Here is a 17,475-nt window from a genome sequence, read left to right on the forward strand (position 1 = left end):
CTGCACAGCTCCCCGAGAACTTGACAAGCTAGCCAGAAACATCCCTACCTTCAATCCAGATCCTGCAGGAGGTCATGACGTTCACGCTTATTTACAAGACATTGACTTTCACTTACAAACTGTCGCCAACGTGACAGCTTTGGACAAATTGTACCTGTTAAGAATCACGTCCCGCCGTGATGTGCAAAGGATTCTGGATCGTCAACCAGAGACTGTCAAAGTGGACTACCAGCAACTGAGAAAAACTTTGATTCTTGAATTCTCTGATCCAGACTCAGACCACGGGCTCCTTAACGCTATGGACCTCAAACAGGGCCGACTTGAAAACCCACAGACTTTCTACAGTCAACTACGGAAAGCCTACTTCGGAGCACGCAACGAACCAGGTATGGAACAGAATGTCAACTTTAAAACTTTGTTCCTCCGAAACCTACATGCCAGTTGGAGTTTTCATCTCGGAGTCTCAGCGTGTCCGTGTAGCATGTCTACACAAGAGTCATGGGACTTAGCCCACAAAGCTTACACCAAGCAAAAGACTATTTCTGAAAAGACTGTGAAAAACCCCACAATCTACTCTGTCTCTGAGCACTGCTCGGAGTTGACCCTAGAGGGCGCCCCACAACACCACAGTCACAGACCTTTTTACAGAGAGTCAAGACCGTTCCAAGCCAGCAGAGGGCTACATAATCGTGGTGGTGCTCGTCCAAAGCACCAGAGCAAGCGCTATGAAAGATTCTGGGACCGGCGACCCAAAAAGAGCCGATCCCCACCGTCCAGGACACAAAGCCCCGACAGCCGGCAGTGGAACCACTCTCGACACGACACTGGTAAGCTCAATCCTGAGCACACATCAGAAAAACACAGGGCAGCCACGTCTGAGACAGCAGAGACCCTGAGGGTGCTGAAAGAGCTTCTTTACATGAAAACTCGCAAGGAAGACAAGAAAGACGAACCAGACCTCCTATGTCTAAGCATAAGAACTGAAACCAACACCCTGTCTAACTGCCATCTGACTGAGCCAAGCACCCCGAACACTGCTCGTCATCCACAGACCACAGAGCTAACTGTCACATCACAAGGTGACAGCATCACCCAAGCTCCACAGCTGACAGCTGCACACCCTGAACGAGACAGCACAGTTCCTCACACCAGGTACAACAATCCCAAGGTACCAGAAAATGCTGTTTTGGCTACCTGCCTCCGCAGCGAGCTACACGAGACCGGTCCTAACCACCCATCGATCGTCACACCTGCCCCGATGCCAACATTCCTGGGCAACCTCGTCGAAAAGGGGGTGGGCCGAAAACTCCACCTGAACATCACGTTAGGAAAAGGAGTGCGCATGGAAGCCCTGATCGACACAGGATCACACCTTACGGTGATCTCATCTCAACTTTTCAAAAGACTCCAATTTAAAGCTAAGAGACAAGATCGAACTCTTACACCTCAAACTTGTGAACTGAATGTACAGTCATACAGCCAGAATGACATCCGGTTTGACAAGGTAGCTTCCAGTCACCTGACGATTGGTCCTATGAGTCTAGTACATCCTGTGTACATTTCACCAATGGACACTTACCCACTCCTCATCGGCAAAGACCTGCTAGATCGCTTTGAACCTTTACTGGACTTCAAACAGCTAAAAGTCTGGGCTCAAGTGCGAGAAACTCTTCCCCTCCAGCCACACAGGTCGCCGGTGACAGACTGTCAGGTCACAGAGGTCACGGGAACTCCCACAGAGCCAGACTGCCAAGTCACAGAGGTCACGGGAACTCCCACAGAGCCAGACTGCCAGGTCACAGAGCTCACGGGAACCCCAGCAGCCAGCAATGGGTACACAGCCTCAACAACAAACCAGGGCTCAAGTTCGCTCCTCTGCACCTTAGTCAACGAACAGGGAACGGTGATACCAGCTTACACCAAAGGGGTCACTGTTCGGCTCAACATGCGATGTGGTCAAACCTTAAACCACACGCTGGGTTTCTTCCAACCCTCACCTGAATGTGTGGAACTCGGACTCACACTTGAAGCCACACCCCTCACTGAAGTGTCATCTCATATAGTTTACATCCTGTGCAACAACTGGACGGTAACTGACATCAACATTCCCAAGGCCTACCGGCTGGGATGGCTAGTGAGCAATGACTTTTCATGACTTTGAACGTGTACGACCTGTCATAGGGCCCATTCCACCTGGACTGATACCCGAAGGGAGTACAGACAACACATTGTTCACTGCACCCTTCAAATTCATCACCATCACATCTGTCATGTCAGTGACCAAAGACCAGGTGTGCAGAACGGAGCTGACCGAAGACCAACACCTCGCAGTATACACCGTCTCCCACCAGAGCGTCAGTGAGACTGATGAACCTGCTACACCTCTTAATACCAAACCGACTGATGACACACCCGATGGAGGAGCCTTACCCAGGTTTTGAATCTCCAGTGCAGCGAATTCTACAAGACGCTAATGCACTTCAGAGCGATACAGTTCGTCAAGGACTCAGACAAGTTCTTTATAAATTCAAAGAATCCTGTGCCAAAGACTCTTTAGACTGTGGTCTTACCAACCTCCACATGGTGCACATCCCTACGCACCCTGATGCTCCTCCCACTTTTGTCAAACAGTACAAGATTCCCATCGCCTCACACGAACCAGTGCAGGAGATGATCGAATCTATGCTTGAGAAAGGTGTCATCCGTCCACGCAACAGCACCTACTCAGCCCCCATCTGGCCCATCCTCAAACCTAACGGCGAATGGCGACCCACCATTGACTACAGGAAATTGAATCAACAGGTGCCGCTGTCACAACGGCCCATGACCCAGCTAGAACAAGAAATACCCCGAATCAGAGGAGCCACAATCTTCTCTACACTTGATGTGGCCTCTGGGATTCTGGACCATTCCGGTGCACCTGGAAAACCAACACAAGCTGGCATTCACATTTGGCAACAGACAGTTCACCTTCAACAGGTGCCCGTTCAGCTACGCCAACTCACCAGCTGAATTCAACATCTTTCTGAACAAAGCATGTACAAACTCTAACTATGCCAGACTCAGTTCGTGTGCCATCTTCCGAGCTGGAAACAGAATGGTTTCAAAAACTGCAAACAACAAGCCAGTCAAACACCAACAACCTTTTCCAGGAACGTGATAACATCACAAAAACACACGATGTGACTGTGTGTACTGGAAGAAGGTAAAAGGACACTCGAAGCTACCAGGTCTAGACAAGGACTTAAAATGTTCAAACTGACACCCTCGCCAAAACTGGCGCACTAAACAACAGGCTGTGGTCACCCCCAACCCACCCACCCACTTTCAAGGTTAAAGTGATTACACACAGCATAAGAACTTTACAAACTAGACTGCCTACCTCAGAGCCGCTTACGCTGGCTCCGCTGTTTTACAAATACCAACATAGCAGACGAGCGGGTTTCTGACACCTCATATAAAGACTTTGCTTAACAACCTCTCAAACCCCTCCATCCACCCTTGCATGCTGTCTACACTCACTAACAACCAGTGCCTCAGACCACTGCATGAAACAAAGCACATGCTGCGTGCACAGAACAACACTGTGGGTCGTGCACCGTCTGACATCACAATGCCAAGGCTTGTTATGCCACGGCGCAAAAGGGGGATAATGCCAATGTATTTCCATGACGCATCATGTGCTGCACAATGCTCCAATGACAGCCTAACCACGGGTAGAATCCAACCATACATGATACCCTTAAGCCTTGTGCTAATTGTGCTGGCTTCCGCCATCACCACGCCAGCTGACCCGCTACAAATACACCTGGCCTACTCTCTGGGTAGCGCCATCCTACTGCACGTCAATCCCGAGCAGAGGGAAGTGGATGTGCTCCTGAACCAACCCATCAGTGAGTCAAGCCAAGTCTACAGACATAAAAGACATTGTCAATGTCAGGTTTTGGAAAAGCAACACCCACACCAAGACACACATTCCAGATGGTGGTGGCCTACCACGACAGCGACACACAGCTGTACCTGGCCCCAAACCTGCACATGTGTACTTTGACCAAAGACATTCATTATCTCTGCCTTAGCAAACCCTTCCTCAGAAACAACACTGAAGGAATCTGCGGGTTGCAAACCCTGGTCAGCGACACACACTGCCCTGCCGAATCCAAGCCTCGTACACAAGTCACAGAGACGCAACCAGAGATTGTAGGTGACAGATGGCTCACGTCAAACACTCCCGTGCGTACAGCTACTCTCACTTACGACCAGCATGACACAACCAGCCGTGTCAATGTGCCCACCCGAATAGGGGGATTCAAGTACCGAAGGGTGCCACGCCCTACCTTCACGACCTGGCCTTATACCATTTTCCGAGTGAAGAGTACAAGACAGCACTGGAACTCCCATCCTTCAAGAATTACAACTTCATCTTAGATCCAGAACTGGAACTCTGGATTGAGGAAAGGGGGTCCCGAAACATTGACATTGCTCCCCTCGACACAGCCCTCCAAGGACTGTCTCGACGGCAACGTTCTGAACCCATCATCTGCGGTCCAAGCCTGGACCGCTGCCGACATTGCACTGTGCATCTCTACAGGTCTCAGACAGAATCCCTGGAAAGGGGGTGCCAAGTCCGAGACAACGCCGAACCTCATCAAGCTGGATCCTCAGCTCCAGGAACCACCTGCCATTATGATCCACCTGCTACACGACCATCATGATTCACCTGTCATCTGCCCATCGTGATGATTGCCGTCCGATGATGTCCACACAGGGACTTCATCCGACGGAAAGGGGGACTGTAGCGTATGAGCAGTTCATTCATTCATTCACTGGTTCTGAATTAATGAATCATGGCTCGTTGAATCTAAAACAATGCACATTCCTTGGCTAAAACCCAAAGCTTTTAGCCCCTGAACTCATGCAGGTAAATCAAACTCTCTGCAAGCTGAATGGCCAGCCTGGTGCCAGCATGGCTGGGTTTAAATTCCTGACCAGATCGTAAAACTTTATTACCTTAACTGGGAGAAACAGAAAAAAAGCCCAGATCGCTAGGAATTCTTGTAAGGAAAAAAGGAAAGTAAATATATTCTAAATGTATTGACGGTATTTCCTTTTTGTGCTTCGATGTCTTCCATATCAAATTGGAGTATCTACAATTTTATTGTGTTAATCAAACTTTAAAATGTGTGTATTCTGCATATGAATGTAACTTTATGTTTCTCCTACCTTTACCTGTCATTTTTGGTATCTGTTTTAACCGTCTTGCTTGAGACCGAACCACTCATACATTTACAGTAAAATGTATTATTCTGGAATTACCATCTTGTTGGAATATAATTGCTGAATTCTGACAACACCATAACTCACTCGAGTGGGTGTCTCCCCAGAGACAAAGGAACTTTTTCCCACTTCAGATCATGGACGTTCATTGGTTGTTCGCGCAAACAGAGGCGTGAACCCAGTCTGAGTAGTAAGAGACTGACACAGAACTTTCTCGTTGCACTTTTTTTGTTTTCGGCACTTCGTCGAGAGAACGTCTGTCGCGATGGCTCCTTAGGGAGCTTTCATCTCCGTTTTTCTTTGCTTCTTCTTTACTAAGTTTTATTCTTATATTCCCTCTCCCTACACGAGGGAGACGAACTCTGAATTATTTCTTTGGTACTCCACGTTCGTTGAACCTTTGAAACTTCGCGCGAGTCTGCTCGCCCCGGAAGACACGAGAGAACACGCCCAGCTCTAAAAGCACGACGCACGCAGCTCTTAGCAGGCACAAAGATACCCACATGCAAGTATTATTTCCTATAGAGATTTAAAACGCTGCTTAAGGTTGTCCTATTCCCTTTTCAAGGTGATCTGATTCCTTGTTGTCTTTCAAAAAGGTTACTGTATGTGATTTTGCCATACTGCGCGATCATTCTGCTGCATGATTCTGCTATCTCTCTCTCACTTTCTCTTCTCTCTCTCCCCTTTCTCTCTCTCTCTCTCTCTCTCTCTCTCTCTCTCTCTCTCTCCATTTGTTATTCGTTTTGTATTGTATTTGTTTTTACTGTTTGTATTGTTATACGCATATTTACTCTTGTGTGAATCGTAGTTTGATGTATTATTAGTTCAATTATTAAAAGCCAATATATTCATGATTGCTTCTGTCTAAAATGCTCACATTACGAAGTCAATGAAATGTTTGATCTTAGCTACAAAGCTTATTTGTTACTTTTAAGTAACCTAAATTTTATAAGGATGGAGAATGGTTTCATGGCCAGAAACTATTTTTCCTGGAATTATAAGAAGTGATAACTTTATTGAAGTTGATAATTTAATCTTACGGCCGTTTGCTGGACAAACCACTGTTTGATTTGCATTAATTCCCAGTAAAAGATATCACGTTAATTGATATGAAGAATGGAATATTGACATATTAATGAGTAAATTACAGTGCCTTGTAATGAGTTATTGATATATACAATTGACCTATTTTTCTCTTCAATAATTTTAATGTAACTGTTACGCGAGATATATATATATTTAATCATATTCCTGATTAATTATTAAAATTCCCTATATATCATTTGAGCTAACGTTAACGTACTACCCAGTGCGGCTACACACCCATAGAAACACAGCAAATGAATGAAAAGAACCAGATAATTATCTTATCACCACAGTAAGCAGGGAGGGGACCAGAGAGCATATTACAGTGTCTGACATCATGCTTGCAAGTTCACACACCTCTTTAATGTTATTTTTAGTGATCTCCGAGTGGCGAAGTCGAACATCATTAGCGCCGGTTCACTGGTTCACATTGGAATCTGAGATTGGCCATATTTAAAAATGACAATGTAAACAGCCATATAAAAAAAAAGTCTGATCTAAGCCAAAAATGAAAACAAGAAAAAACAAAGTTCAAATGATTCATTGGTTATACAGTATGTTTCTCATTTATGTTTTGTTTTGGTTTAGGTCTAGTTGCTGTGTTAATCCTTCTACACACTGCATGATTTTAGCAATCCTGTAAGATCATTGCAAATGACACTGTGTGACATGGTTCTAATAAACTTGGGTACAGTGTGTGTGTAGACTATACGGTAATGATACCTATTGCCTCTCACGCTATGACTTGTACATTTCTACAGAAGAATAAAATGCCATCAGCATGCGCTAGTGGTAAACAAAAAGAGCATGATAAATCACACTTTGGCAGTTGTAGTTTTTATGTGTGCTGAAAAAAAGTGAAAGCAGATAAAGGGGAAGGAATAAGAGCTTGAATAGTTTTGTTTTTAGCGTCATTTCGCGTTGATTTCTGGTTGCATTTTTATAAGCTGGTCAGTAAATGTGGATCGTAGCTGCAAACACACTGTGTGAAAATCATGCTGAATTTCTGACACAGTGGAAATTGGATGATTGTAGGCTACCTTTGGTCGCAAGACCGTGACAATGGCCATCTTTGAGCCGGTCCCACTGTACGACATAGGACCACCAATTAAGAGCCATGATCACAGAAATCGCCACGATGTCTGGGACAACCAAAAATCATACAGTGTGTAGGGGGCTTTAGGTTGTCCTATTTTTTATTTATTTATTCATTCATTTTTCTAATTTTCCCACCTTTAGTTAGGTCCCTAAGTGACTCATTGGTTAATTGATTATACAGGTGCTGGTCATATAATTAGAATATCATCAAAAATCATCATATTTCATTAATTACATTCAAAAAGTGAAACTTGTATATTATATTCATTCATTACACATAGACGGATATATTTCAAATGTTTATTTCTTCTAATTTTGATGATTATAACTGACAACTAAGGAAAATCCCAAATTCAGTATCTCAGAAAATTAGAATATAACTTAAGACCAATACAAAGAAAGGATTTTTAGAAATCTTGGCCAAATAAAAAGTATAAAAATGATAAGTATGAGCATGCACAACACTCAATACTTAGTTGGGGCTTCTTTTTGCCTGAATTACTGCAGCAATGCAGTGTGGCATGGAGACGATCAGTCTGTGGCACTGCTCAGGTGTTATGAGAGCCCAGGTTGCTCTGATAGTGGCCTTCAGCTCTTCTGCATTGTTGGGTCTGGCATATCGCATCTTACTCTTCCCATTTTCTATGGGGTTAAGGTCAGGCGAGTTTGCTGGCCAATTAAGAACAGGGATACCATGGTCCTTAACCCTCTAGAGTCTAAGGGTATTTTTGGGGCCTGGAGAAGTTTTGTCATGCCCTGACATTTGTGCTTTTTTCAGTTTCTTATAAATATCTAAATGGCTAAAGTCTAATCTCACTGTAATCAGCACAAACTAGGCTATAATAATATGTGAGCAGCATGTATGTACATGATTGTGTTTTTTGAGAAAAAAAAAATGTTATGCGTGGTTAGTGAAAAACTAAAAATGTTAAATCACTTGAATAAGGCAATAGAACACATACAGAAAATTGGTTCCCAGGAATTTTGAGAACTGGAGCTTGTAGCCTAGAATTTTTTTTTTTCTTATTATGTGAAAATCATCTTGTTTACTCACTTACAGAAAACAATATATTGATTTACATTTTCTAAGACACTTTTTGTTAGTAAAAGTCATATGCGAGTAGGCGTCAACTATCATGAATTCACACCTGAGAAGACAAAGGCCTGCATAATGAGCTGCATAATGAGCCATTCAGTCAGCTGTGTCACAGAGAGGGATGAGTTACAAGAAAGAATGTGAGGACAAAATAAATGTATATAAATTTTATCTTTGTAGTTTATTTAGAATATATTTAATTATCCCACAACAAAATTTAATATTCACTTCTGAGTGCAGTTAAACAGTTTATTAGGAACAATCAAAGCTGACTTTCAAACTGAATTTTTTGCATCATTGCTCCAGTCACACAATCCTACATAAAACCATTAAAACAACAAATATTATAAAAAAAAAAAATATAATAATATTAAAAATATTATTATTATTATTATTATTATTATTATTATTATTATTATTATTATTATGTTGAAAAGAGCTGAGAATATTTTTTTTAGTTTTTTTAGGGGGGATAAATTGAAAGAACAGCAATGATTGTTACATTTGTTACAGTTACATTTATATTATTTACATCAAGCTTTTGAATGGTATAGTAGTGTATATTGTTATTGAAACTTCATAATATTTCACTTGATTATACATTTAGTCAGGAATTATAGTTTGGAAAAAGTCTTTGGAAAAAAGTCTAACTAGTAAAATGTTTACACGTTATGTGAAAACTAGTACAAGGATATAAATAAATAAAAAAGAGACTTACTCATGTTTATGATCTCTGCTGAATAAAGTGCTTCATTCTTTTTTCTGAGGAAATTCAAATCCTCAACCACATCACATCTTTTTGGGGTGAATTATGTCTTATTCCTCTCATCGCGAAGCAAACAGTAAAATAAAAAAAAAACTTGAAGAACAATCTCGCTGTGTTGTCTTCTGTTGTGTGGGCGTATTCAAAAGCCGCGCGCTTCAGTGAAACATTTGAATCTGAAAAGCGCGTTCAGCGCGGGGGCGTGGTCGCATTAGAAGATAATGAAGGGAGACGTGAAAAACGGACATCGCGTTGTTTTCATATGGATTACTTTATCACAGAATATTTGTTTTCCAGCAGCACTTGTTTAGTTTAAAAGTAGACATGTCAGGCTTTCTATAGATATCTCTCTCATGTCTCTTTGTTGAGTATTCACTGAGTTACAGTTCATTTTATAATGATGCATTTGTAACTGAAGATCAGCGCAGACAAAGGCTGCAAACAGCACTCCTTGTTTGTTATCTTTATTTTATAAGTGCACAAAGTTTTGTTGTTATTATGTCTGTATACAAAAAAAAGTAGACCCTTTACAAATTCGATTGATGTATTGCTCTTATCTGTACGATCAAAACTGAAAGTGTAATTTAAGTTCTTTTCGGGGTTATCAGGAGAAAATACCCCAAAACGCGTATATGCGTTAATCGACTCCAGAGGGTTAAACCAGGTACTGGAAACTTTGGCACTGTGTGCAGGTGCCAAGTCCTGTTGGAAAAGGAAATCTGCATCTCCATAAAGTTGGTCAGCAGCAGGAAAGCATGAAGTGCTCTAAAACTCCTGGTATACGGCTGTGTTGACCTTGGACCTCAGGAAAACACAGTTGACCAACACCAGCGGATGACATGGCACCGCAAACCATCACTGACTGTGGAAACTTTACACTGGACCTCAAGAAATGTGGATTGTGTGCCTTTCCTCTCTTCCTCCAGACTCTGGGACCCTGATATCCAAAGGAAATGCAAAATTTACTTTCATCAGAGCACATAACTTTGGACTACTCAGCGGCAGTCCAGTCCTTTTTGAAGCGAGACGCTTCTGACGCTGTCTGTGGTTCAAGAGTGGCTTGAGACAAGAAATGTGACAGCTGAAACCCATGTCTTGCATACGTCTGTGCATAGTGGTTCTTGAAGCACTGACTCCAGCTGCAGTCCACTCTTTGTGAATCTCCCCCACATTTTTGATTGGGTTTTGATTGGGTTTTGTTCCTCTCCAGGGTGTGGTTATCCCTATTGCTTGTACACTTTTTTTCTATCACATCTTTTCCTTCCCTTCGCCTCTCTATTAATGTGCTTGGACACAGAGCTCTGTGAACAGCCAGCCTCTTTTGCAATGACCTTTTGTGTCATGCCCTCCTTGTGCAAGGTGTCCAATGGTCGTCACTCTGGACAAATGTCAATACAGCAGTCTTCCCCATGATTGTGTAGCCTACAGAACTAGACTGAGAGACCATTTAAAGACTTTGCAGGTGTTTTGAGTTAATTAACTGATTAGAGTGTGGCACCAGGTGTCTTCAATATTGAACCTTTTCACAATATTCTAATTTTCTGAGATACTGAATTTGGGATTTTCCTTAGTTGTCAGTTCTAAACATCAAAATGAAAAGAAATAAACATTTGAAATATATCAGTCTGTGTGTAATGAATAAATATAATATACAAGTTTCACTTTTTGAATGGAATTAGTGAAATAAATCAACTTTTTGATGATATTCTAATTATATGACCAGCACCTGTACTCACCTGCACTTGCTTGTTTGTTCATGTCTGTATAGCCCACCGTTTCTGTTGTTCATTGTCTTTTCTTATTGTTTTGATTTATTGCTCTTTGTCATTTTTGTCTTTTTGGATTATCTTTTGAGTTGTAATAAAACTGCTGCAACTAGAATGAGCTACAATTTTCCTTCACTGCAACTGACCATGACAATATGTTATTTAAAACTTATTTCTTGAAAAACACTGAATATCACAGTTATGAGCTGTAGTTAAACTGAGCAATATCACGTGTAGGAATGTTGTTGTTATGAAAATTATTATGGCTGTAATTTGTCTGTAGATGTTCATTTTATAAACAGGTACTTTTTAGGCAAAATTGACCAGTTTGTTTGTGTTTATATTCTGTGCTTTCTACTAGAATCTGATCGATTTGTTTTGCAGAAGTCCGTGTTAATCATTGTAGTGATCAGTCCAAAGTATAAGACCGATGTTGAGGGAGATGGATCTGATCAACATGGACTACACACCAAGTACATACACACTCAGGTGAGAGCTGGCTCACAGTTGTCTCTTCTCATCCTTCTATAGATCTATGTGGAAGCTTCTTTAAATGTTTTGATATGGTTGATCTTATAAGATGTAGCATTTTACCATCAGGGAATGCTGTTGTTGAAGTTAAACTACCTCACGTTGTTTTAATTATTCTGAACTGGTATCTCTAAAAAACTTATTATGTCTAAAACTGACAACTCAAAAATGACATTTTTAACAGGGGTGTGTGGAGTTTTAAACCCACTGGGTATAGATTTACTTTAGCTGTGCATGCTTTTGATTGTTTCCTTTTTTAGATCCAAAATGAATTCATTCTGCAGAGATGTCTAAACTTCAGATTGGTACCAGTGCTGTTTCCCAGTGCTAACCAAGTAAGTCACCAAAAAAAGAAAAAAAAATGCATTGAAACTCCTGTTTTACTTTGTACTGAAGCCTGATTTGTTCACGTTTGTGTAGCTGCACAAACCAATGGCGCTTTAGCCTGACAGAAAGGGCGAGGCTGACTACTATATAAGTCAGCTCAGAGCGCAATTCATCAGAATCACTTGACTGAAGCGATAGTCATCCATTCACGTGCAGCTTAATGCGTGGCGAGTGATGCAATGCTAGTTCCCTTATTTCAGGGAACCAAGGTTACATCAATAACCAGAGTGTTCCCTATCTAACGGTCTCTCCTGTTGCATTGACATGCATATGGGGAACTCATCCGATCACGCTGCGCTATGAGCAGATACGGAGCAGTCTGCTCTGCGAGCACAGTCTTGGAGCACTCAGATAAGGACTCCTAAGAATATGAGCACACTGTGCCCCAAGCTAGTAGCAGAGAAGCACAAATATAAACAGCTTTGCCCAAGGGGAAAGAGGCCATTCCCCTTGTGGAGTGGGCCCTCACACCTATTGCATCCACTGTCCAGCGGGAGAGTCGTTGCTTTGTAACCGGTAGCCCTTTGTGGCAGCCTTTGAAGCAAATGAAGAGGTCCTCTGACTGTCTGAACAGGCTAGAGCGCTCTAGATATACTCTAAATGCCCTAACTGGTTGATTGGAACCCTGCTCGCCTTCTGCAATGGGCAGTACCAAAAGAGTAATCACCTGGGCTCTGAACGAAGTCGAGAGCACCTTAGGGACATAACCCTGTCTTGGTTTTAGGATGATTTTATAGTCGTTAGGTCCGAACTCAAGACAGGAAATACCGACTGACAGTGTTTGCAAGTCACCCAATCCCTTAACCGACGCTAGAGCTAGGACGAGGGCCATTTTATGATATAAGGGCCACAAGTTGGCTGAACTGAGTGGCTCGAAAGGGGGGCCTCGCAGAGCCCTTAGGACTGTTGCGGTCCCTTGAGGACTAAGGACGTGGAAGGTTTGGCCTCCGAGTGCCCTTAAAGAACTTAATGATCAGATTGTTTCTGCTAATTGATTGCCGAGCTTCGAGAGAATGGTTAGCTGCAATATCTGCCACATATACTTTAAGTGTGTAAGGGGCATGCCTGTTATCCAGCAGCTCTTGTAAGAAGGTTAGCACGTGGGACACGACACATGACACCGGGTCAAAACTTCATGCAGAACACCAGTCATGGAAGACCAACCATTTAAGGGTGTAAAAGTGTCTCGTAGACAGCGCTCTTGCCTCTAAAATGGTACTGCTTACTCTCGCTGGACGCTCCTCGTTGAGGCTCCATACCCGAAGGCTCCACAGCTCCGGCCAGGGATACCAAATCATGCCTTTCGCCTGTGAGAGAAGGCGAGAGCTGAGAGCTGCACTATCTCTGGGAACCAGGCCTGGTTCCTTCAGAGCGGGGCCAGTAGGAGGGTGATCCGAGGGAAGGCATCTAAGTGAGCACTAGGCCGTCATGTGAACCACCATTAGCATGAGGAGTTCGTTCTGTGCCCACAGAAGGAGGCAACAAGCCATTCTGTAAGTGTGATCTCAAACTGCACGTGTCATTGATATAAGCTACCACCGTCATGCTGTCCGTCCTGACTAAGACGTGGTGCCCCTTTAAAGTCGGCAGGAAGGTTTTCAGGGCTATGGAAACTGCCATCATTTCAAGGCAGTTGATATGCAGGTATTGCTACGAGGCCTGACCAGGAGCCGAATGCCAGATTGCCCTCCAACAGAGTGCCCCAACCTTGGAGGTGTCCATTGTAACTACCTTCCTTCTGGAGGTCAGTCCAAACATACATCTGTTTGAAACAGGTGAGAGGTAGGACTACATACTGATAGGCCACTCCCTCAAACGGGAATCTCAAGAACGGTCTGTTATGGGGGACTATGTGGATGTGGAAGTATGTGTCTTTCAGATCCACTGTCAAAAACCAGTCCTTAGGGCAAATGTGCGCGAATGGATCTTTTTGATATTTAACTTCTTGAACGGCCAGTGCATTAGCAAGTGGTTTAGATGTCTGAGATCCAGAATGGGTCTGAGCCTGCCATCTCTTTTTGGAATGAAGAAGAAGCAGCTGAAAAAGCCTGACTCGCTGCTTGCCAGAGGTACCATTTCCACGGCACCTTTTGCGAGCAGTGCTTGTATTTTGGACTGTAGAACATGCGCTTCGTTGTCCCGTTCAAAATCTGAATAATACCTCTGAAAATGAGGTGACCTGCGAGCGAATTAGAGTGAGAAACCTCATTTTACTGTTTTTACAACTCAGCTTGAAACACTGGGAATGGCTGCCAGGCCATAAACCATTGTCAAATAGAAGTTCGCCAAACGTAGGCGAGGAATTTTGCATTCGAGGATGTGAGGAGAGGAGAATTGCTCTTGTGGGTACGCTATCACAGCAGCAGTTTGCTTGGGCACATACAGTACTAATGAAAAGGAAGTGCCCAGCTTGAATAGAACTTCCTTCGCCCAGGTGTTGAATAGAAGGATGGAGCATGAGCTTTCTTTGAGGGAGTTCTGGCCTCAGCGAGAATAGATTCCCCTAAAGCGCCATTGATTTGTGCAGCTACGGGATGGGAGAGACCGTTTGATAGGGAACTCATGTCCTGAATGATGGGAGACATGTTTAATAAGGAAATAACTAAACAATTAAATATATAATATGTATGCATGAACAATGCCATGAGTTTAAAGTGTTACTTTCTCTGACAGAGTCATGTTCCACTGTGGCTACAGAGCACGCGTCTGTACCGGTGGCCCGAGGATGCTAAGGACCTGTTACTGCGCTTACTCAGAGAGGAAAAATACATCGTCCCTCCTCTGGGCAAAGAGCTGATGCTCACTATCAAACCCCTGTAAAACTGAATCTTATGACATCATGTCTAGATCGCATTTCATCTCCAGATCAAAAGAAAAGATAAAATTGTATTTTGCTTAAAGAAAATTTTATTTTAAGTCTATTTTTAAGTCTGTTATAGGATCATTATTTTGTTTTATTTTATTTTATTTTTTTAATGAAAAGTGTGAACATTGTCCACCCAAAAATTTTAAACAATCTTATTATTCTCAATAGTGATTCTCATAACTGCATTTTTTCAGTTTCTTTCAGTTGATTTTGGGATAAAGGTAACCACAACATAGTTTGTTAGATTAACCCATAAACCCACTGCATTAATGCTCTAGAAACACTTCACAGGCACTGCAGGTAATACTTATAAACTGTTTAAAATACTCAAATACTATAATTAAAAATAAAAAAAATAAATAAATAAATAAATAAATCTCAATACCAACTCAGATGCAACATCTGAAATAAAAACTACTTTTTGTAATGTCTATTTGATATGCTTTTCTCACTTAAAGGGTTAGTTCACCCAAAAATTTAAATTAGCCCACGATTTACTCACCCTCAAGGCATCCTATGTATATATATAACTTTCTTCTTTCAGACAAATACAATCGGAGTTCTAAAAAAAAAATGGGTAACACTTTCTATAAAGCCCTTATTTATAATACATTATAAGGGTATTCTTAAGGCATTATAATGAAACCTTATTATATGTTTTATCACCTTATAAATAATCATAACAATTATAATATATTATAATGCCTACACATTTGTGGTTTTAACATTTAAGATTATGATTATTTATAACACAATGAACACCATATTAAATCTACTTTTACATTTATAATGGGCTATAAATCTTGACATTGTTTATTTAAGGTCTGCACAGTATCTTACTACATCTTATGAGGTGTTGAGTGTTCCCTGTGAGGCTTATATTAATTTTGATGTGAGCTAGCTAATAATTTCAACAACAAAAAAAGCAATGTTTATAGGTTACACATTATTTTGATGGTCCCCTAAGTCTGTTGATTATAAGAAATTTTGCAACTACATGTCAACTAACTCTCATTAGAGTATTAGTAGGCTTAGGGTTAGGGTAGGTAGAATGTTGATGTACTTGCAAAGTTAGTTATAGTCAGTTTGTCTGTTGGGGAACCATCAAAATAAAGTATTAGCAAATATTTAGCAGACATACTACTAATACTCCAATGACCGCTAGGTGACGTAGTTGCAGAGTTACTTATCAACAGCTGTCTAAAGGATACAATCAAAATAATCAAACTGACATTACAATGAAAATAGTTCAAAGCAAATTAGTCATATTACACATTAATCTGATCTGATATATGATCTTATGGCTGTTTGAGAAAAAAAAATATTATTATTATTATTATTATTATTATTATTATTACTGTACTTATAAGTGGTCTTTGCTTTAAGTAAAGTACAAGAAAAAACACTTAAAAAAAATAAAAACAAATACAAAAAAAATCAATATAAAAACAATCCAAATATAAACAACTTCAATTTAAACAATCTCCCTGTTAGAACGCCGCCTCCTCAAGCAGGCAATGCTCAGGGAGGGAATTTTAAAACTTTTAGCACGTCAAAATCTTCCTGCACTTATGAATGCATGGATGCATCTATGAACTGTTTTAAATCATTTTAAGGAGTCTGACCTCTGTATCCACGCTGATTCGGCGGGTTTGAACGCTGGTTGATCTACCTGCATACCTATAACTGTTGATGCTCTATGCGGTTGTCGATTGACTGCCGGTTACTGAGTGTTCTTTGCGGTACCTCTGGCACGCGGTTCAACTATGAAGATCACTGAGCTACTGGTGCTGATGAACTACATCTGGGTCGTCCTTTCTGCAGTATACCACTCGGTAGCATGGGCGATGCTCCAGTATTCGGCGGCGGAACTTACTCAGCTCCGTTTGCGTCCTTTTAATCTTCTGTCAGCTCCACATCTTCCCATGGATATTGTGTACATTCCACGGCGGAAATATAGCCATCGCGGGGTCTCGGTGGAGTTATAACACCGATGGCTCATGTCAAATACGGTCCTTTTGGTATCTAAACCACGCCCGCCTAGGAGGCTTACACGGGACTGTCAATCGCAGTGTATTAATCAACCCGGCCAGATCGGTTGGCAACGATTCTGGTAAAAAAAAATTTTTTTCTTTGGATTACTTAATATACCATCGCTTTCCACTAAAGGACCCCTGGTGTACGATCTACTGTCTGACCGTGAGTTTGACTTTCTCTGTCTAAAGCCCCTTTCACACTGCGATTCCGGCAAATACACGGGTAATGTGTCCCGGCATTTGTACCCGGGTCGCTAGATTTTGCATTTTCACACTGCCAGTGATTACCCGGAATATGTGCGTGCGTTCACACACAACCCGTAAAGACACGTGATATCAGGGTGTGACGTGTAATGTACGAGTCGAAAACGCTAGGCACGTTAACTTTCACTGAAGCTGGCGAAACAATCTCAGCTTCAGCGCGGAAAGTAAGGAACTAACTAACTGATCTCTGCTTCGTTACAGTTTGCACATATTTTTTTCGTTGCGAACGTTGATCTGCCTTTCAAAACACGATAAAAAGAGTCGCGCGATAACGCGCGGTCAATCACTAACTCACGACGACA

The 17,475-nt window shown here is 41.9% G+C and overlaps 1 protein-coding gene across 1 annotated transcript in view; it reads left to right on the top strand.

Annotated features, from left to right (window-relative positions):
* Positions 1-15,209, top strand: part of traf3ip2a (TRAF3 interacting protein 2a) — a 69,545-nt gene extending 54,336 nt beyond the window's left edge. The window contains exons 8-10 of the mRNA XM_042746247.1: positions 11,474-11,578; positions 11,881-11,955; positions 14,681-15,209. Of these exons, the coding sequence (XP_042602181.1) occupies positions 11,474-11,578; positions 11,881-11,955; positions 14,681-14,827 (327 nt within the window). The 3' untranslated portion in view covers positions 14,828-15,209. The remainder of the gene's footprint in view (positions 1-11,473; positions 11,579-11,880; positions 11,956-14,680) is intronic.
* Positions 15,210-17,475: the final 2,266 nt, after the last annotated feature.

This window comes from Cyprinus carpio, chromosome B20 (assembly GCF_018340385.1).
Source record: "Cyprinus carpio isolate SPL01 chromosome B20, ASM1834038v1, whole genome shotgun sequence".
Classification (NCBI taxonomy): domain Eukaryota; kingdom Metazoa; phylum Chordata; class Actinopteri; order Cypriniformes; family Cyprinidae; genus Cyprinus; species Cyprinus carpio.